The sequence below is a fragment of the Gobius niger genome, assembly GCF_951799975.1.
Source record: "Gobius niger genome assembly, chromosome: 14".
In the NCBI taxonomy this organism is placed as follows: Eukaryota; Metazoa; Chordata; class Actinopteri; order Gobiiformes; family Gobiidae; genus Gobius; species Gobius niger.
Genome location: NC_136865.1, coordinates 10,406,983 through 10,427,851, shown reverse-complemented (window position 1 = coordinate 10,427,851; position 20,869 = coordinate 10,406,983). Strand labels below are relative to the sequence as shown.

Here is a 20,869-nt window from a genome sequence, read left to right as displayed (position 1 = left end):
ATAGAAAGCGCATATTGTCCAAACAGTACATAGAACTGATGATGATGGCCATAAGCTCAATGTTTAATCAATGTAACTGGGAAATACAGAAGAAAACTTCATACAAAAGAAGCCATCGTTCTTCTGTACAATATTCGATAACAGAAGGCTTATAGTACAGAGCATTTCTTACAATTACATAGAAGCAAGCTTACTTAAACTTTGGTGTCAAACAAAGCCCAGGTATTTTTTTTTTTTTTAATGTTCAAACTGATTTACTTCTACCAACAAGTTATACAGCACGAAATAACATTTCTAAAGGTGCCCAAACGGCCCACATTTAGCGTAGAAAAGGACCTTTAGGTCAACATTGAAGGAAATAATTTTTCCTACAAGCCAGTTTCCTGAATTTGACTGCTCCGATACTGAGTAGCCATTGCTTTCATGTGAGGACACGGTTTCCAGTCAGTTCTTCGCAGAGGCTTTGGAGGCCGGGCAAATGGATCATATCTCGATCTGAAGTCACACAAACTTAATCAAGAACATATAAAAAAAAAAAAAAAGCATAAGCGGGTATAGCCTACTGTTTGAGATGTTTTTCAATTGCTTTCCGTTCATAAACGTCTTGATACTTTGTTATCACTGGATCAACGTAGATTTTCTTGGTGAGAGGACAGATGAGTTTCTCGGGCAAAGGCTTCACAGTTTCAACCAATTTCTGTTAGAAGCAAAACCTGTTACTATCCACTACACAACCATTTCTTGATTGTGGACTTCAAACAGGTTCACTGAGTATTGAGGGCACCTTTTCCATTTCATCCAGTGATTGTCCAGCACTCTCCTCAGTGTGCTTTTTTGCCTCGTCGTCATACTTCTGGCGGCTTGTTAGGTACTCCTCAGCCAGAATGCTGCCAAATATAGTGCCACAGTATTAAAAAAATAAATGAAACAAAAATATTGAAACAAACAGAACTTACCTGTCCAGTGGATCTTGAGGCTCAGGAGCAATCAACAGGCCATACACAGCATTAAGAATATCTCTCATGGTGATATGAGCGTTGTATCCTCGGTCAAATAAGTTGTGGCAAATACGACCCACATTGTTGATGTTGCAGTGATAGATCTTCACTCGTGTTAAGAAAGTGGCTTGTACATAATTGCTGATTACTTCATGGCTTAGTGTTTGTTAACATTATTTGCATCATTTTGGGTGTGCATACATATATTAAATGTGTCTTCAGTCTTAAAGAGGAGGATACAGGTGTGATGAAGCGAACAGTTGGAGGTTTCACTGGGTAGTCAGGACCAAACTGACAGAAGAGCTCAAACACTCCACTCTCATAGGGTGTATCAGGAGGGCCCTCCATGAGAAGTTTCCAAAATGCTGTGTGAAATATCAAGGTCATTACTTAATTCTTACATACGTGTTTTTAACTGTCATGAGGCATCTTCACTCACTGAAGTCAGATTCTGATGGAAAGATTTGAAAAAAAGGATGTGGGAGACAGTGCAGATTCTTGAGTTCCTCCAGGATCCGTTTGTCCTTCTCCATGAAACGTCCGTCTTTGGACTCTTGGATTTTCTTTTTCAGAGCACTAGGATACATTATGTTCAGTTATGAATGGTTAATTTAGAGTTTGTGGCGACGCATTTTGCATTCTTTATTCTTAAGTATGGTCTGACTTACTCCTCTGTTGCAGTCACTTTGTTGTTCATCTCACTGGGCAGGGCAGCCTCTGGGAAGTCATCATATCCATGAACCGCAAAAAGCCCTGTTAGAAATGTCTACAGAACACATGATCATATCAATATAATATTAAACATTTTAAGAGAACTTTAACTGTTATTACCTCAGTGACAGAGGTTGGGTCAGCTTTGTTCTTGGGTTTACGAATTCCCACTGATAAAACAGTTTCTGTCTCAAACAATTTGAGACCATCTTTACTTGTGTTAGGTTTGAAACAGCAGCCACCTTAAAAATAATTGTACTATTTAAAAGCATTTGCTTCCATGAAATCACAAAACATCCACAATGTAGCCCACCAGACGCAATGCTGATTCCATGGAGAACATTGTTTTCTATGTTTCCCAGAAGAACTGAATCCACAATGATGCCTGATTTGATCAGACTGACAGCAACATCAGTAGTTTTTTGAGTGGAACTGTTGGCAAAATGAAACGTTCAGCAATATTAGAGCAATAATCATTATACTGTAGTTCTGCACCCAGAACTTTATTTTCTGTCTGATGAATGTACTTGAAGACCCTGCCCTAGACCATCAATTTGAAACTGTTGCATTGCAGATTATTGTTTGTTTGTATACTTTATTGTCCCCGTAGGGAACAAAAATATGCATAAATGTAAATGCGTACATGTAAATGGATAAATGTACGTATAAATGTAAATGCGTATAATGTAAAGGTCATTACCCAGTATCATTTCCATCTGTGAGGCACAAAATCCGCAGTATGCAGTCTGGAAATTTAGTTTTTACTTTTTCTAACTCGAGTCTTCCACGCTGAAGGGCATCATAAAGCACAGTGGACCCAGAAGCCTGAAGAGTTTGCACACATTCCTATAACAACATTGTACGGATTATATGTTAAATAAAAAAATAAGGGTAAGAAAATCCCTGCATATACAGCGGGCACCATGTTTACATACACTTTACAAAGAGACACATTTCTTTCTCATTGTCTGACTTGAAACCAGAATTTCATTCTTTTATTTTAGGTCAATTAGAATATAAAAAAAGATTTCTATTTGTCAAATTCCAAAAGAATGAGATAACATTTTCTACAAAATGTTTCATTACTTTTTTAAAAAACGGTTTACATACACTTAAAATTTGGTAGATTTGCCATTAAACTGTATATTTTGGGTCAAATGTTTTGGATTTCCTTCCACAAGCTTATCACAATAGTTGGCAGCAATTTTGGTCCATCCCTCCAAACAGAACTGGTGTAACTGAGCCACCTTGCGTTCACATGCCTTTTCGGGTTTGCCCATACATTTTCAACTGGATTGACATCAGGACTTTGTGATGACCACTTCAAAACATTGACTTAGGCCACTTTGTAACCAGTATTGGCAGTTTGCTTTGAGAATTGACGCATCAAGCTTCCTGGCTGATGTCTTGAGATGTTGCTCCAATATTTCCACATCTAGTTCTTTCTTCATGATGCCATGTATTTTGTGAGGTGCACCAGTCCCTCCCGCAGCAAAACAACCCCACAGCATGATGCTGCCACCCCCGTCTTTCACAGTTGGGATGGTGTTCTCAGGCATGCAAGATTCCCCTTTTTCCTCCAAACGTGATGGTCATTATGGCCAAAAACGTATTTTTTCCCATCAGACCACAGGATGTGTCTCCAAAAATTAAAGTCTTTATCCTTTTTTATTCAACTCCAAACTGGCGTTTTTGGAAGTAAGGGCTTCTTCCTGGCAGAGTTCCCTCTCAGCCCATGTCGGTCCAGGACTTGTTTCACTCTTACCAGGTTCAGCATCTTCACGAGATCTTTTGCATTTGTTCTTGGGTTGATTTTCACATTTCAGACACAGCACGTTCATATCTGGGACACAGAACCCGCCTTCTTTTTGATCTGTGTGATGACTGGTTTCAATCATTGTTTTAACCAATGTACCTGGCACCTTCAAGAGTCTTGAAATTGCACCAAAGGATGAACTAGACTTGTCCATGCTTCCAAGGACATGACATTGTCAAAAAAATACCAAAATAAAAATCTGGTTTCATGTCAGACAGTGAGAAAAAAATGCAAATGTGTCTTTTTTTGTTTGTTTTTGAAGTGTATGTAAACATATGATCAGTAAATTCATGTTTTGTTATTTTTAGTTAATATTAATCAAAAATATGATTCTGTAGGGTACACTGCACTTGAAATCTTATATTCACCTTGAACGTTTCAAGTGTTTCTGTGAATGTCTGAAGAGTTTTCACTGTGGAATCAAACTTCACAAGGCCAATGATGTGATGGAAATCATACGCCATGCTTCGATTCGCAAAGTTATTGAACAGCTCTTTAACAGCATGGATCTTCTGGATTTCCACACTTCCATAGCTCTCCTCTGTCATAGATGAGCTCGTATCTATCAGCACCTGTCCACAAAAAAAACATGCACTTCCATTTTGTTTGAGCACAGATCAATATATTTGTAGTAAAATAATTTATCTCTACAGAGACATTTCAATTTAGTTGTGATTAAGCAAGGCCCTCAAATAAAAATTTCACCCTTGCATTTTTAGTTCATTAATAATGCAAAAATAAGTAGATTAATATAATACTACCATAATGGCTTCTTTTGGAATTCTGGACGTGGCAAATGATTGGTTGTTTCGACGATCTCCAGTTCTGTACATACAGATAGTGATTTTAGTGGAAATAGCAGTTGCATGTCAGTCATATTATATCCATATATTTCAACCTAATGTTTATGCATACTCACCTTGCAGCCAAAACATTCACATCCACATTTTGTGTTTTTCCAGAGAGACAGTCGTAGACAGAAATAGTTTCAGGGTTTGACTTGTCTTTCTGCAAGTAAACTCCAAGGTTGTCTGTAGTACACAGGTGTGAGTTTACCAATGATATTGTTAATACATTGCTCACAAAAACTTAGGGCACACTCAAAAAACACAATGTAACTCCAAGTCAGTCAAATTTCTGGGATATCAGACTGTCCAGTTAGGAAGCCACGCTTATTGTGAATCAATTTCACTTGGTGTTGTGGAAATTAAACAGACAACAGGTGGAAATGAGAGGCAATTAGCAAGATCACTCCAAAAGAGGAATGGTTTAGCAGGTGGTGACCATAGACCATTTCCCTGTCTTCATCCTTTGTACCGTATTTTTGGAACACTTTTGCATTTGTCCAGTGTTCTCACCACTAGAGGTATCATGAGGAGCATCTACAACCCACAGAAGCTGCTCAGGGAGTGATGCTCATCCAAAATGGCACGTCCATTCGTGCTGTGGCAAGAAGGTTTGCTGTGTCTCCCAGCACAGTGTCCAGAGCATGGAGGAGATACCAGGAGACAGGCCAGTACACCAGGAGACCTGGGGGGGGGCGACCGAGGTCAACAACCCAGCAGCAAGACCGCTATCTGCTCATTTGTGCACGGAGAAACAGGAGAAGCACTGCCCGAGCCCTAGAAAAAAATGACCTCCAGAGGACCACAAATGTGCATGTTGGTCCTCAAACGGTCAGAAACCGACTCCATGAGGGTGGTATGAGGGCCCGACGTCCACAAGTTGGGCCGGTGCTTACTGCCCAACACCGTGCAGCCCGATTGGCATTTGCCTGAGAACACAGCGATTGGCAGATTGGCCAATGGTGCCCTGTGCTCTTCACGGATGAGAGCAGGTTCACCCTGAGCACATGTGACAGACGTGACAGAGTCTGGAGACGCCCTGGAGAACGTTCTGCTGCTGCAACATCATCCAGCATGACCGGTTTGGTGGTGGGTCAGTGATGGTCTGGGGAGGCATTTCATTGGAGGGCCGCACAGCCCTCCATGTGCTAGCCAGAGGTTCCCTGACTGAAATTGGGGACCGGGATGAGATCCTCAGACCTATTGTAAGACCATATGCTGGTGCTGTGGGCCCTGGGTTCCTTCTGATGCCTGATAATGCCAGGCCACATGTGGCAAGAGTGTGTCAGCAGGTCCTGCATGATGAAGGTATTGATGTTCTGGACTGGCCTGCCCGTTCCCCAGACTTAAATCCAATAGAGCACATCTGGGACATCATGTCTCAGTCCATCCATCAACGCTACGTCGCACCACAGACTGTCCAGGAGCTGACTGATGCTCTAATCCAGGTCTGGGAGGAGATCCCTCAGGAGGACATCCGTGGTCTCATCAGGAGCATGCCCAGGCGTTGTAGGGAGTGCATTCAGGCACGTGGAGGCCACACACACTACTGAGGATGATACAGACTCGTTTTGAGGAATTTCTACAGAATTTGGATCAACCAGTGACTTGATTTGTCACTTTGATTTTGACTATAATTTTGGATCCAGACCTCCAGGGGCTGAGAATTTGATTTCCATTTATCATTCTTATGTTATTTTGTTCTCAACACATAGCCCTACACTATGAATAAAGATTTTCATCCGAAAAATCTAATTGATTGACATCTAGGATGTGTTTTTTGAGTGTGCCCTAAGTTTTTGTGAGCAGTGTATTATTTATGTTATTTATATCCTCCTATGAAAATATAGCTTAATTTAATTGGAGTATGTTATTAAAGTTTTTAAGAGATAAAACAACGCAATTTGACTAATCTCATACATAACAGCTGTACCTTCACTCAGGTAAACCAAGCATGAATCCTGACGGCCCAGATCCTTTAACAGGAGTGGTGGTGTCACAATGAGCAAAGGGAAAGCCTTCATTTCCTCTGTCATCACTTCCAGACTCTTCTTTGTTTCCAGATTAAAACTAAGTCAAGTAAATACACAGAATACTGATTATCATAGTTAAGAAAGGTGCAATGTAATATGTAAAATTCAACCTACTTCTGTCCGGACACTCCATTGTGTGAAATCCATAAGTAGTAAGTTCTTATTGCTGGATGAACACTGAGCAGGATCTTCTCAATACAAGTCTTTCTCTTCAGTGAGGTCGGCAGCAAAACCTTCTCAGTGCAGAGTGGAATTGTTTCACCATCTGAAAACAGTCAAAATAATCATTACTAGAACTGGCAACAATCACTGAGCACATTTTAAGGTATTTAGCATCCACAAACTTTAAAATAGTACAGCAAAAACAGCAAGTGGAGTTTCCTTAACCCGTCAAATCATTACATTTGTTGTCATGCTGCATCATCATCTACATAACCCCATATGAAGTTTCAAACAACTGCATGTAAAACATGTACCTCTAATTTTTTGCAGCACAACAGCTCTCTCCATAGCCCCTGGTAACCCAGGTACACTGATTGGTTCACAGAAGCGCTTGCCATCGTCTGAGAATAGTGAAATGGGGGCATAATTCTCATTGCGATTGTTGTCTTTCTATTGAAACAAAAACAATAGCATATAACAATGAATAAAGTTACACAACATTAAGCCTTTGCTTTACTGTTGTTTGCAGTGGTGATATGCTTGACCTGGGCTTCTGACATAATATTAGACCAGCACAACAGTGAATGCTCGAAGACAGCTTTGTCCTCTATGATCCTGTCTCCATCAGCTGATACAACTTTTGGCAATATCTCCCGAAACAGAGTGTACAAGCCTTCAGTGACCGCAATCTATGATACAAAAAAATAAATAAATACAAAAATATTTATTTTAAGATAAAGGGAAACACATGGTACATGGAATTGACTTCCCAGTCAATTGTGCATTTATACAAGAACTTTATTTTTATACTGCCTTTCACGTGCACGCTCACACGGACACAAACGCGGCACCATGTGGCGTAATTTATACACAAAGTACATGGAGTGGGCAGTTGTATTTTGCAGCATTTTAAATTTCTGCCATATAGTCTTGAAAGCCTATTGAAAACTTAACTACCATACTGTATGTCTTCTCTTCCGTACCCTTTGAGTCTTGGATAATGTTTGACCCTTCTGCAGTAACTGATGCAGACCTTGAGCCAGAGGGTTACATCCAGTCACTTTTCGAATGTAGGCAATGAGGTCTGCATGTTGGACAACAGGGGATTTACATTTCTAAAGAAAGAAAAGAATGTAAATGAACAATTTCACTTTACAGTATAATGATGAAAATTAGTGATATTTACAAGGACATAAAGAGAAGCAAGGAAAACACTGCTCCCTTTTGTAGTTTGTTGAACCGAGGGCGCAATTTCATTTAAAAATAGTTCTTCTGGGTTAAGTGATTGCTCAGTGAATGTGGAAAGAGAGAAATGGAGTGTTGTTTCCTCTGTGATCCAAATGTCTTTCATGGTATTGCCAGAGCCAATGTCACCCCTGTAATCAAAGTCCACAAACTCTGCTGTAGAAAACAAATAAACACTGTAACCACTGCTGCCTATTGTAATGTACTCACCTATAATGAAGAACATTAGCGGGAATTCCACTTATTCCAGCAAGCCTATTCTTCACATCAGCAACTGTGTCAGATTCAAAATCCACATTAACTTCAAAGTCTCCCTGTAAAACAAGGACAAGCAAGGGTTAGTATACTTCTTTTTTCGAAAACCATACGACTCAAACAACAACTGAACAGATATTGAAAAAATGCCCAAAGACGTACTTTCAACATGATATGACAACGAACAACATCTGTTCCCAGCACTGGCCCAGGGATCATCACACTCGTTTGCAATGTCAGCAGATTCTCTTTGGGAGTAAATATGGCATAGACAAGATCTCCATCATTGATATGTCTCTCCTGTAAGGACCCTGTTTGTGAAATAACACAGCATTTAAGTAAAACTCTAAGACCGGTCAATGTTTACAGCGGGCAGCTGTGCTCACATGTGTTGAAGAATGGGTCGTCAGTAAGTGGCATCCCATCCACTGTGTAGAGACAGACTCCTTTAGAAGAACCAATGTTTTCTGCATGACCAATCCTTAGCATTAGGTCCTCCACAGTGTTCTGAGCAGGGTCCATATCTGCAGGATAAAGAGAAGCTTAGTGTCATCAGTAGCCACAATTTTAAAATTGGGGTGCAAAATGTGGCTGTGTGCATGTGCATTTCTAAATCAAATGAAACCATCCACGTGTCACATCAATGGGAGTGGATAATATTTGGGGGTCCTTAAAAGGTTATCAGTCAAAAAAAGTTTGAGAACGTCTGGTCAACTGTGTGCCAAATGAAGGCTGCTTGGTGCATAAAATCACAACTGCATCAATGCATCATGAACAATCCTTCCCACCCTGGACTTTACCGCTCTCATTGGGCAGAGGGCTGGCTGTGCAACATACAGGCTCAGATCACTTAATTGTAGCCTATATTTACCTGAACTGCTGCTGTCAACGGGGCAGTGAGTACACCGTTTTGTGTCTGAATCTGAACTTGTTTTCATCCTGCTTTATTAACGCAATTTCCTGATAACATCTCCCCCCCATCTGGGTGAATTCATAAACAAAAAATAAAATAAATAAAGATGGGTCATACCTGTGATGAGCCTGGGCTCTGGACACATGGGGTACATGTACTTCAAAGAGTACGATTTGGCGGATTTCTGCAGGGATGCAGATTCTGGAGCTCTGAGTCTCCCAATGAACTTCTGCATGTCTTTAAAGCGATTTTTCTCCACATGTGTTAACCCTGGTCAGAAGTGACATGCAAATAATCAATTAGTCTCTGAATGTTTAATATAAAACATTTCTTTCTTTCTTTTAAATTCTTGTTCTTAAAGTTTTTTGTTTTACCTTTTACAACAAAGAGGGAAATAAAAACTAATATAATGTCCAGTCCATTCACTTAATACATATCGAATGGAAATCCTCTATCTTCTCTTTTAATTCAAATGTAAGTGTTGTGTGCTTCATTACATCATGCAAATCATTAATATAGTTTTATTTTATTATTATTATTCCAATTTAGTAATGTCACTCTTCTAGATCGTTAATATGAAACATTTCTGAACAAACCCAGGTTGGTCAAGTCTTCATCAGTGACTCCATCGACAAAATCTCGTTCATCTTTCACCCCAAGCTGCTGAAAATGGTCATAATAAGACTCCAGTCTGTGCCTCTCAAGTAAACTGTAAATGTTCTCCATCTGAAAAACAATACAAAATATATTAAAAAGAAGTAGCTACTAACATGGCAAAACAATACAGGTTCTGAATAACCCACCTTTAATATTTGTTAGTCTGTGCAAGGCGATATTATACATCCATGGCGCATTTAGCCACCATTAGCCAATTTGTTTCACTTCCAAACACCGCGTGGAGGTGCGAGTATAGCCCCTCCTACAAAGTTAGCCTACATGTGACCAATTATTTCTTATGAATTTAAATCAATTTTGTTGAGGTGCCATAAATCGTCTGCGCTTTATAATTTGCCACTGAAAAGGGCAGGCATGGTCTAAAAACACACAAAGTATTTTATTTTTTATTTTTCTAACCAGATAAGATACCCACCGAATGGGACTGGATGGAAATAGGTCATTCTCTAGATAATGGTGTTTTATGTGTTTACCTGCAGCTTCGTCCTACATTTAATTTGACTCATGGTTCCAAAATTTGACAAGAAGAAAAGAGTGATAAAAATGGGCAGCCCTGGTCACTTGCAGGGCCCTTTGTCACCGGTTCTGTTAATTTATACCTTTATGGACAAAATTTCACAGCCAAGAGTTTCCATGGTTTGGGAACCTCAGGATCTCATCTCTGCTGTTTGCGTCAGAAAAAAAACAAATAGTCTACCGCGCAGTCGTACTGCCTTGAAACTGGTTATTCCTTTCAGTTTCGATTCATTGTAATAGGTGTGCAAGAAAAAAACAAAACACCAAACACTTCATAAAACTGTTAAGCGTGTGCAATTTTTTAAAAATCTTTTTTATATTCTATTAATCAGGCTCATACAAAAGAATGACATCAGTGAGCTAACCAACACGCAAATAACCGAGTCCCGGATAATGACATTGACAATGAAATCAACTTTTTACCCGCTATAGGCTATTGACCAAAACGATATCGGCCTATATCGAAAGAATAGCCTACATAGCAGTGGCGGCTGGTGATGTGAAAACCAGGGGGGGCTGTTGCCTCGACCTAACTTCAATTATATTTTAGAAGATACTTATAAACATTGTTTTTAACTTAAAAAAGAAAGTTATCTTTGGGGCATTTAATATTATTATTTTTATGTAGAATATATTCAAAACTTATTGTTTAGTTTTATTCAACTAAAAAATAAATCATTTCTGACTAAAGTGTAGTGATAGTCACTATACATATTTGTATTGTGCACCACTGATATGTGTTTTGTACCAACAGAACCAGAACAAAGGCAGGAGGTGTTTCCTCTTTGATTTCATGTACAGTTTTAGTCCCAGACCTGCTGTGGTTTCATTATGAGCCTCAGAGCCACAGGTTTAAACCCGTATAAACCGTCAGACAAATGATCCGCTCAGAAATAATGTGCAGCTCACGTTTAGAAGAGAGTCCTCCTCCTCCTCCTCCTCCTCCTCCTCCTCCTCCTCCTCCTCCTCCTCCTCCTGCACCTGGAGCTCCACCTCTGTTTCCCTCAGTGAATGAATGAAGTTCCCCTCTCCTGTCGTAGCTCCTCCTCACGGTCCTGAATCTTCTCTCCATCAAATGTCCACGTCCTGGGACAGAACTGTCTGTCCAAGTCAGCGAGGGTTTGTCCCAAAGTGTGAGATAAACAAGCAGCAGCTAAAGCAGACGAGCTAGTTAGCATCGTCATGCTACCTCCAGGAAAGTCCGTTTAGACGTGACTTCTGACGAAGAAAGTTGTCCCAAGTCCATTAGTTTGACTAAGTCCTTTCACCTCCTCTCAGGAAACAACACGAAGCTCCTCCGTCTCTCAAATGAGAAGTTTTTCCTCCGATCGTCCGTGAGCTCAGAGCTGCTCCCACAACGGGCTACTCGTGTTTGTTTACAGTAGAGCTTCCTCGTCTTTCACCTGTTAAATCTCCGATGGGCGCTCGGCCTCAGCGCCCATCGGAGATTTAACATTGCGCGTCTCTGATTGGTTGAATTAATGATATACAGTGACGTTTTTATACCATAGTAGAGCGCCGTTGGTTAGATGTTTGGGGCGCTGTTCCTCGCCGCCCCAAGCACAAAACTACACATTTATGAGGCTGTTACAGCGGTTACAGCACACAATGAACCAGGCAGACAAAATGACACGCTCCTTCACCTCCACTCCCCCTCCCTCCACTGTATAAAAGACCTGTATATAAGAAAGTTAGGATTTTGCTAAGCTTAAAACTTGTTATATTATTTGCATAATTGATAGGAGGGGCGGCGCCCCACCGCCCATAATGGACCAGCCGCCACTGCTACATAGATGTTTTAGGTTATACAGGCATAGGTGACATGGCTTACTTTTATTTTCTTAAGGAAAAAACAAAGAAATGAAGTCTTTGCCAAATTAATTGTGAAACTACAAACTACAGCTTACTTCATAAAACGGCCTAAAGATGTTCACTTACCTTGGGTCACAACGATCTGCGCAAACTTGCATTAAAGTAACTGGAAAAGGTTTTTGACATCCCCTAGTGGTGACACTGCAGACTTTTTGAGTTGTGTCCCCATTTGCGACCGAATCTGATCTATCTTTTTAAACATACCCAGTTTATGCCTAATTTCGTTGTACAATTGTATAACAAATAAAGAACTTTACCTTAACATACCTTCATCTTATCTTGTCAGTGTTTCTATCACACACATGGTCCCAGTTATAACATTAAAAGGTGTTTTAATGTTTAGACAGGTTAGTATGGTCTGTAATAATGATAAGGAAAAATAAGAACCAAAGAACCAGCGGATCAATTCCCATGAGGCCACACAACAGTAATTGCAGCTTCCAGAAACAGCATTCTCTTCAGTGGCACTTTCAATTTAACTAAAATAACTCAGTTTATAGTCTACTGATCTACTCCCAACACCTGTATCTTTCCCAATTTAAAAAATAAACAAATTGTATTCACATTGTTAAATATTAGATTTTTTGGGGGAAATGAAGTGTCTGCTATAGCAAACAAGCTTGTCCATCTTTTGTCCTCAATCATTCAAGATCAAATAATTTACAATAACATTAAAGGTTCTGGTAGTTTTGATCCACACTGTAGGCCCCGAGTTTGTCAAAGTCCTTCAAACTACATGACTTCACATTCCTCCACAGCAATATTACGTTTTAATGATTGTGGTGGACTCACACTATATAACTTACCGTACCAATAACATACCATAACATAATATTTGCATCCTGCTTCAAAAAGAGGATGATCTCAAAGGCACGAGAGAACGGATGAGACATTTCCATGACAAAAAAAAATGTGTATTGAAGGCACATATTGTCCAAACAGAACATAGAAATGATGACCATACGCTAAACTTTTAATCAATGTACCTGGGAAGTCATCATTCTTCTGTATAATATTCAATAACATAAGGCTTATAGTACAGAGCATTTCTTACTAATAGCTAGAAACTTATTTAAACTTTGGTGTGGAACAAAGCCCAGGTTTTTTTAATGCTCTGATTTACTTCTACCAACAAGTTATACAGCACAAAATAATGCTTCTAAACGTGTCCAAATAGCCCGCATTTAGGACCTTTAAGTCAACATTGAAGGACATTTTCTTTCTTACAAGCCAGTTTCCTGAATTTGACTGCTCCGATACTGAGTAGCCATTGCTTTCATGTGAGGACAAGGTTTCCAGTCAGTTTGGAGGCCGGGCAAATGGATCATATCTCGATCTGAAGTCACACAAACTTAACATCAAGAACATACACACACAAAAAAAAAGCATAAGCGGGTATAGCCTACTGTTTGAGATGTTTTTCAATTGCTTTCCGTTCATAAACGTCTTGATACTTTGTTATCACTGGATCAACGTAGATTTTCTTGGTGAGAGGACAGATGAGTTTCTCGGGTAAAGGCTTCACAGTTTCAACCAGTTTCTGTTAGAAGCAAAACCTGTTACTATCCACTACACAACCATTTCTTGATTGTGGACTTCAAACAGGTTCACTGAGTATTATGGGCACCTTTTCCATTTCATCCAGTGATTGTCCAGCACTCTCCTCAGTGTGCTTTTTTGCCTCTTCGTCATACTTCTCGGGACTTGTCAGGTACTCCTCAGCCAGAATGCTGCCAAATATAGGGCCACAGTATTAAAAAAATAAATGAAACAAAAATACTGAACCAAACAGTTGTGGCAAATACGACCCACATTGTTGATGTTGCAGTGATAGATCTTCACTCGTGTTAAGAAAGTGGCTTGTACATAATTGCTGATTACTTCATGGCTTAGTGTTTGTTAACATTATTTGCATCATTTTGGGTGTGCATACATATATTAAATGTGTCTTCAGTCTTAAAGAGGAGGATACAGGTGTGATGAAGCGAACAGTTGGAGGTTTCACTGGGTAGTCAGGACCAAACTGACAGAAGAGCTCAAACACTCCACTCTCATAGGGTGTATCAGGAGGGCCCTCCATGAGAAGTTTCCAAAATGCTGTGTGAAATATCAAGGTCATTACTTAATTCTTACATACGTGTTTGTAACTGTCATGGTGCATCTTCACTCACTGAAGTCAGATTCTGATGGAAAGACTTGAAAAAAAGGATGTGGGCGACAGTGCAGATTCTTGAGTTCCTCCAGGATCCGTTTGTCCTTCTCCATGAAGCGTCCGTCTTTGGACTCTCGGATTTTCTTTTTCAAAGCACTAGGATACATTATGTTCAGAGTTAGTATGGTCTGACTTACTCCTCTGTTGCAGTCACTTTGTTGTTCATCTCACTGGGCAGGGCAGACTCTGGGATGTTATCATATCCATGAACCCAAAAAAGGCTCTGTAGAAATGGCTATAGAACATATGATCATATTAATTGGCATTTTAAGTGAACTTGCATTTTAAAGTAAATTGTATTAGTGACAAAGGTTGGGTCAATTTCTTCTTCTGGGCTTTCGAATTCCCACCGAAAGAACAGTTTCTGCTTCAAACAATTTTGGACCATCTTTAACGGTGTTTGGTTTAAAACAGCAGCCCCTTAAAAGAATACCATCTGGTTAAATTGCTTCACTTTAACAACCACAATGCAGCCTACCAGACGCAATGCTGATTCCATGGAGAACATTGTTCTCTACTCCTCCAAGAAGAACTGAATCCACAATGATGCCCGATTTGATCAGACTGACAGCAACATCAGTGGGTCTGTTAGTAGATCTGCATGCAAATGTAGCTTTACAACTAATGCTTTTTCAATCTGAAAACAATACACGATTTCTCTGGCAATTAAAAAGAGCACAATATCAAAGCAGATTGAATGTTAAACTACAAGTACTACAGGGAAATTATATTATTACTGTATATTACTCTATGAAGGATTAACAACTCTAGACTATTTTATTATATAATGAATACAAAGATTACTACCCAACGTCATTTCCATCTGTGAGGCATAAAATCCGCAGTATGCAGTCTGGAAATTTTGTCTTGATTTTTTCTAACTCTAGTCTCCCATGCTGAAGAGCATCATAAAGCTTTGTGAATCCGTTTGCCTCGAGAGTTTGAACGCAATCCTAAAAACACATACAGCATTACAAACAAAATAGTAATTCTTCTTGTTGACATATATTCACCTTGAACGTTTCAAGTGTTTCTGTGAATGACTGAAGAGTTTTCACAGTAGAATCAAACTTCACAAGGCCAATGATGTGATGGAAATCATACGCCATGCTCCGATTTGCAAAGTTATTGAACAGCTCTTTAACAGCATGGATCTTCTGGATTTCCACACTTCCATAGCACTTCTCTGTCATAGATGAGCTCCTGTCAATCAGCACCTGTTAAAAAGACAATTTCATTACCAAGCATGAATTTTCATGCCCCGCCTGTAATAGAATGTTTAAACAAAAAAATAATAATACAACCATAATAGCTTCTTTGGGGGTTCTGGTTGCAGATAGTGATTGATCATTTCTGTGATCAACAATTCTGCACAAAATTACAAAAGTTACCTATTGCTTTCATTCTGCCATTATCTCAACCTTAGTAATGCTTCCACATCAACTTTCTGGCTTTCTCCAGACTCTGACAAACAATCAAGGACATAAATTATCCCAGGTTCCGCCTTGCCTTTATTCAAGTAAACTCCAAAGTTGTCTGCAATTAAAAAAAGATGTAGTAAAATGAAGCAACTGTGGATTACACTGGCATAGGGACATTCATATTCATAAACAATAGAGAATCAAACTATAAGAATGTAAATAGCTAATTTTTTAAAACAGCATTTATCTTTTTATTACAAACAATAACATGTTGCATGTGTGAAAATGGGGCTTAATTTAAGTTCACCATGTTCTAAGTTTTTAAGAATCAAGAGAAACACAAATACATGTGGGAGTTACAGTTTCATTTGCCTCTAATTCAAGTTTGAATTGAAAGTTGTATCTTCACTCAGGTAAACCAAGCCTGGATGTTGACAGCCCAGACTCTTTAACAGCAGTGGTGGAGTCACCCTGAGCAAAGGGAAAGCCTTCATTTCCTCTGTCATAGCTTCCAGACTTGTCTTTGTATCAAGTTGAAAGCCGAAGCCAAACATAAATATAGTGCTATATAAGATCATATCTGTTAGGAAAGCAGCTATATAGTACAGTACAACATACTTCTGTCCTGACACACTGTGGTGTAAAATCCCAAAGTAGTAAGTTCTCATTGATGGATGAACACTGAGCAGGATCTTCTCAATGTCGGTGCATCTCTTCTGTGAGGTTGGCTGCAAAACCTTCTCGGTACAGAGTGGAATTGTTTTTTTTTATCTGAAAACAGTCAAAATAATCATAATTGGTATCAGTAACAACTGTTAAGGAGTGCTGTGGAGAAACAATCCGAGCTGTCTCACCCAGACACAATGACAGGGTCTCGTATATCAACTTCCAAGTAGCTGTAAATAAAATGTTGTACCTCTAATTTTTTGCAGCACATCAGCTCTCTCCATAGCCCCTGGTAACCCAGGTACAGTGATTGGTTCACAGAAGTGCTTGCCATTGTCAGACATTAGTGAAACTGGTGCAAAAATCTCATAGTGATCATTCTCGGCTTTCTATTCAAGGACAAGAATGGCAATGAATAAAGTCACACAGTACTACCACTTTGCTTCAATAGACTTTGCAGTGGTATGTTTGACCTGGGCTTCTGACATGATGTAGGACCAGCACAGCAGTGAATGCTCAAACACAGCTTGGTCCTCTACGATCCTGTCTCCATCAGCTGACACAAGTTTTGGCAGTATCTCCCGGAACAGTGTGTACAAGCCTTCAGTAACAGCAATCTATGATACAAATAAATGAAAATATGTATGTTCACAAGTTACATTACACAGACACAGAATGTTCTTTCTTGTGAAACTACACATTGACTGTATGCACAATATGTCAGAGCAGCAGTTTTTAACCTCTAAACCCCCCAAGACATTTTCTCCAGTTTGGCTTTACTCAAATCTAAAAGTTTCTTGAAAAAAAGTGTTAAAATAGCAACAAAAACGAGATGACAAAAAAAAACAGTGATGAAAAAGCCACAAAAGTGCTACAAAAACATGACAAAAAAGTGACAAATGCATTAAAAAAGGATAATTAAGAAGTGAAAAAAAATGCGTGAAAAATGTGACGATGTGGCATCAACGAGGAAAAATCTCGTTGATGCCCATCAGTTTTGTGGGTCTTAGATTTCAAATGAGGCATTACACTGGCCTATAGCCTGTAAACTCCAGTCAAGAAGTTTTTAGGCTTGGGTAAAGCCAAACTGTTAAGGCAGGGGGTAGAGGGTAAACAATTGTGCTATTCACTATTTTCCGCCCCACCCACTTTTGCTTCTTTTGTTATGACATTGCCGCTAAAATCTGATGTAACTCAAATCTAACCCATAGGTACAGGTTACTACACATTGCTACAGAGCTCATTACATTGTACTACATTTAGTTAGTACAATGTATCAAGGGTAGTGTAAAATAATGTGCTACCGATCCATTTGTGTAAAATGTCCGATGTTCATTTACACAAGTCAACACTGCACTGTTTCTGTGGACGGCTTGAAAACAGCTTTGTGTCCGTGTAGTAACTTGTGTAACTTATTTCCTCTTGCCGTCTGCAGTCCTATGTAAATAATACGACTGAAGGGGCGGGCACAATGAATGGTGCCACTTCCGGAATAACTCTTTTTAAGCTTTTAAAATATGTATTTCAGTTGATTTATATTCTTCAAAAGATATTAAAAACTAGCACTGGATTCATAATGTGGTCATTTCAGTAGAGAACATCTGAGCCAAAGGAGCGGATGAATTCTAGTACTCTACTACCTTTTCAGTCCTGGATAAAATGTGTTTTTTCTGCAGAAGCTGAACCAGACTTTGAGCCAGAGGGTTACATCCAGTCACTTTCCTAATGTAGCCAATCAGGTCTGGATGATCGACCGCAGGAGATTTATGTTTCTAAATGAACAAAAAATGGTTTCAATTAAGCATTTCATATTGATAGCAAGCAATAAAAAATTAAAATATAGTTGCTTTTACAATGACATAAAGAGAAGAAAGGAAAACACTGATTCCTTTTCTGGTCTGCGGAATTGAGGGTGAAATATTATTGGAAAATAGATTAAATGAGCAACGAGAATTCTCCGTGAATGTGGACAGAGAGAAATGGAGTGTCGTTTCCTCTGTGATTCCAAGTTCTTCCAGGGTATTGCCAGAGCCAGCGTCACCCCTGTAATTGAAGTCCACAAACATCTACTGTAAAATGTTTTTGCAACTACTACAGTATATTCACTGCAGCCGATCATTATGTTCTCACCTGTGATGAAGAACAGTAGCGGGAATTTACTTATTCCAGCAAGCCTATTGATCAGGTCCACAACTGTGTCAGATTCAAAATCAACATTCACTTCAAAGTCTCCCTGTAAAACAAAATGAAGAGGATTGCAAGCAATATACTACTTACTTTGAAAACTATACAAATCAGACCATAAAACATTTGACTCCAAAACAGTTAGTAAAATATAGCATATAACAACATAAATAAACCAACAGTAAATGTAATTCAGTTATGTCTATCGAACAAACAGAGAAAATGTCTCAGCGAAAGACGTACTCTCAACATGACATGACAACGAACAACATCTGTTCCCAGCCCTGGCCCAGGGATCATCACACTCCTTTGCAATGTCAGCAGATTCTCTTTGGGAGTAAATATGGCATAGACAAGATCTCCATCATTGATATGTCTCTCCTGTAAGGACCCTGTTAGTGAAATAACACAGCATTTAAGTAAAACTCTACGACCGGTCAATGTTTACAGCGGGCAGCTGTGCTCACATGTGTTGAAGAATGGGTCGTCAGTAAGTGGCATCCCATCCACTGTGTAGAGACAGACTCCTTTAGAAGAACCAATGTTTTCCGCATGACCAATCCTTAGCATTAGGTCCTCCACAGTGTTCTGAGCAGGGTCCATATCTGCAGGATAAAGAGAAACCTAGTGCTGCTACACAAGAAGGATGATGGGGGAAACTGGAGCACTAAGAGGAAACCCACCATGCTGCAAGTACATCTTTACCTTATTTTTTTGTTGTTTTTTAACACAAAATATAAAGCATACAAGCAAGCCTGTCCTTACCTGTGATGAGCCTGGGCTCTGAACACATGGCGTACATGTACTTCAGAGAGAAAGATTTGATGGATTCCTGTTGAACAAGAGCTCTTTTTCCAATTAACTTCTGCAAGCGATTTTTCTCCACATGTGTTAACCCTACTCAGAAGAGACGTTAATAATAAATTCATCTCAGACTTTTTGTATGCAACATTACTGAACAAACCCAGGTTGGTCAAGTCTTCATCAGTGACACTGTCGATAAAATCTTGTTCATCTTTCACCCCAAGCTCCAGAAACAGGGGGTAGAAACTCTCCAGCCTGTGCTTCTCAAGTAAACTGTAAATGTTCTCCATCTGAAAAACAATAAAAAGAAGTAGCTACTAACATGGCAAAACTATAGAGATTCTGAATAACCTACCTTTTATATTGTCAGTCTGTGCAAGCCGATATTATTATACATCCATGGCGCATTTAGCCACCATTAGCCAATTTGTTTCACTTCAAACCACCGCGTGGAGGTGCGAGTATAGCTCCTCCTACTGGAGTTAGGAGGGAATTGAGGAATAAAAAGTTACAGGTGACCAATTATTTCTTATGAATTCAAATATATTTTGTTGAGTTGCCATTAATAGTCTGCGCTTTATAATTTGCCACTGAAAACGGCAGGCATGGTCTAAAAACAAAGATACCTGGATGGAAATAATTTCTCCAGATGGATATGGTGTTTTTTTTTTTTTTACAGTCTGTGGTTTTATCCTGCGTTTACCCTTACCTTCGTTTTTCATTTAATTTGACTCATGGTTCCATAATTTCACAAGCATAATGAGTTGTAATAATATCACTGGTTCTGTTCATTACCTTTATGGACAGAATTTCAGAATTTCGCAGCCAAGGGCTGGAGTTTGTCCGGTTTGGGAGCCTCGGGTTTTCATGTCACCTTGCAGATAATGTTGTTCTGTTGGCTTCATGAAAGGAGCACCTTCAGCGTGCACTAGGGCTGTTTGCAGCAAAGTGCGAAGCGACTGGGATGAGAATCTGCAGCTCCAGACGTAATGGTTCTCCACCGGAAAAAGGTGGCTTTCCTCTCTTCTGGTCAGTGGAGAGTCCTTGCCTCAAGTGGAGGAGATCAAGTACCTCGGGGTCGTGTTCACAAGTGAGGGACGGATGGAGCGCGAGATCGACAGATGGACCAGTGCAGCATTGGTCACTATATCAGACTGTTGTGGTGAAGAGGGAGCCGAGTTGGGGGCAAAGCTCTCGATTTACCGATCAATCTACGTTGTCTAAGGACAAGATCATGGATACAGGTGGTTGAAATGCAGGGTGGCTGGGTGCACCCTTAGAGACAGGGTGAGGAGCTCAGTCACCCGTGAGAAGCTCAGAGTAGAAAGGAGACAACTGAGGTGGCCCGGGCATCTGCTTCGGATGATTCATGGTCGCCTCCCTCGGGAGGTGTTCCAGGCATGTCCTATTGAGATGAGGCTCAGACCCAGGACACGCTGGAGGAACTACGTCTCTGAGCTGGCCTGATGTTCCTCAAGACACCCCTGAACAACTGGAGGAAGTGTGTGTGGATAGGAAGTCTGGGCATCTCTGCTCAGACT

At 39.8% G+C, this 20,869-nt stretch overlaps 2 protein-coding genes across 2 annotated transcripts; both read right to left on the bottom strand.

Moving 5' to 3' along the window:
- Window positions 1–368: 368 nt before the first annotated feature.
- On the bottom strand, window positions 369–9,901 carry LOC306973444 (uncharacterized protein; the record flags this gene model as incomplete). The annotated part of the gene is made up of 25 exons (XM_079570367.1): window positions 9,782–9,901; window positions 9,575–9,704; window positions 9,096–9,248; window positions 8,452–8,589; window positions 8,228–8,376; window positions 8,021–8,124; window positions 7,752–7,941; window positions 7,549–7,680; window positions 7,111–7,254; window positions 6,880–7,015; window positions 6,518–6,668; window positions 6,304–6,440; window positions 4,445–4,556; window positions 4,287–4,350; window positions 3,894–4,097; window positions 2,410–2,555; window positions 2,023–2,141; window positions 1,830–1,951; window positions 1,667–1,764; window positions 1,438–1,574; window positions 1,239–1,363; window positions 957–1,102; window positions 785–887; window positions 564–697; window positions 369–495 (listed from the first exon to the last, which is right to left on the bottom strand). Exons 2-25 carry the CDS (start codon window positions 9,702–9,704, stop codon window positions 369–371), a joined length of 3,201 nt encoding a protein of 1,066 aa, XP_079426493.1. The 5' UTR covers window positions 9,782–9,901.
- Window positions 9,902–15,136: 5,235 nt separating this feature from the next.
- LOC306973443 (uncharacterized protein) lies at window positions 15,137–19,353 on the bottom strand (the record flags this gene model as incomplete). Its single annotated transcript, XM_079570366.1, has 7 exons — window positions 19,290–19,353; window positions 18,992–19,129; window positions 18,768–18,916; window positions 18,471–18,573; window positions 18,223–18,383; window positions 15,358–15,470; window positions 15,137–15,206 (listed from the first exon to the last, which is right to left on the bottom strand). Exons 1-7 carry the CDS (start codon window positions 19,324–19,326, stop codon window positions 15,137–15,139), a joined length of 771 nt encoding a protein of 256 aa, XP_079426492.1. The 5' UTR covers window positions 19,327–19,353.
- Between the last annotated feature and the right edge of the window lie 1,516 nt (window positions 19,354–20,869).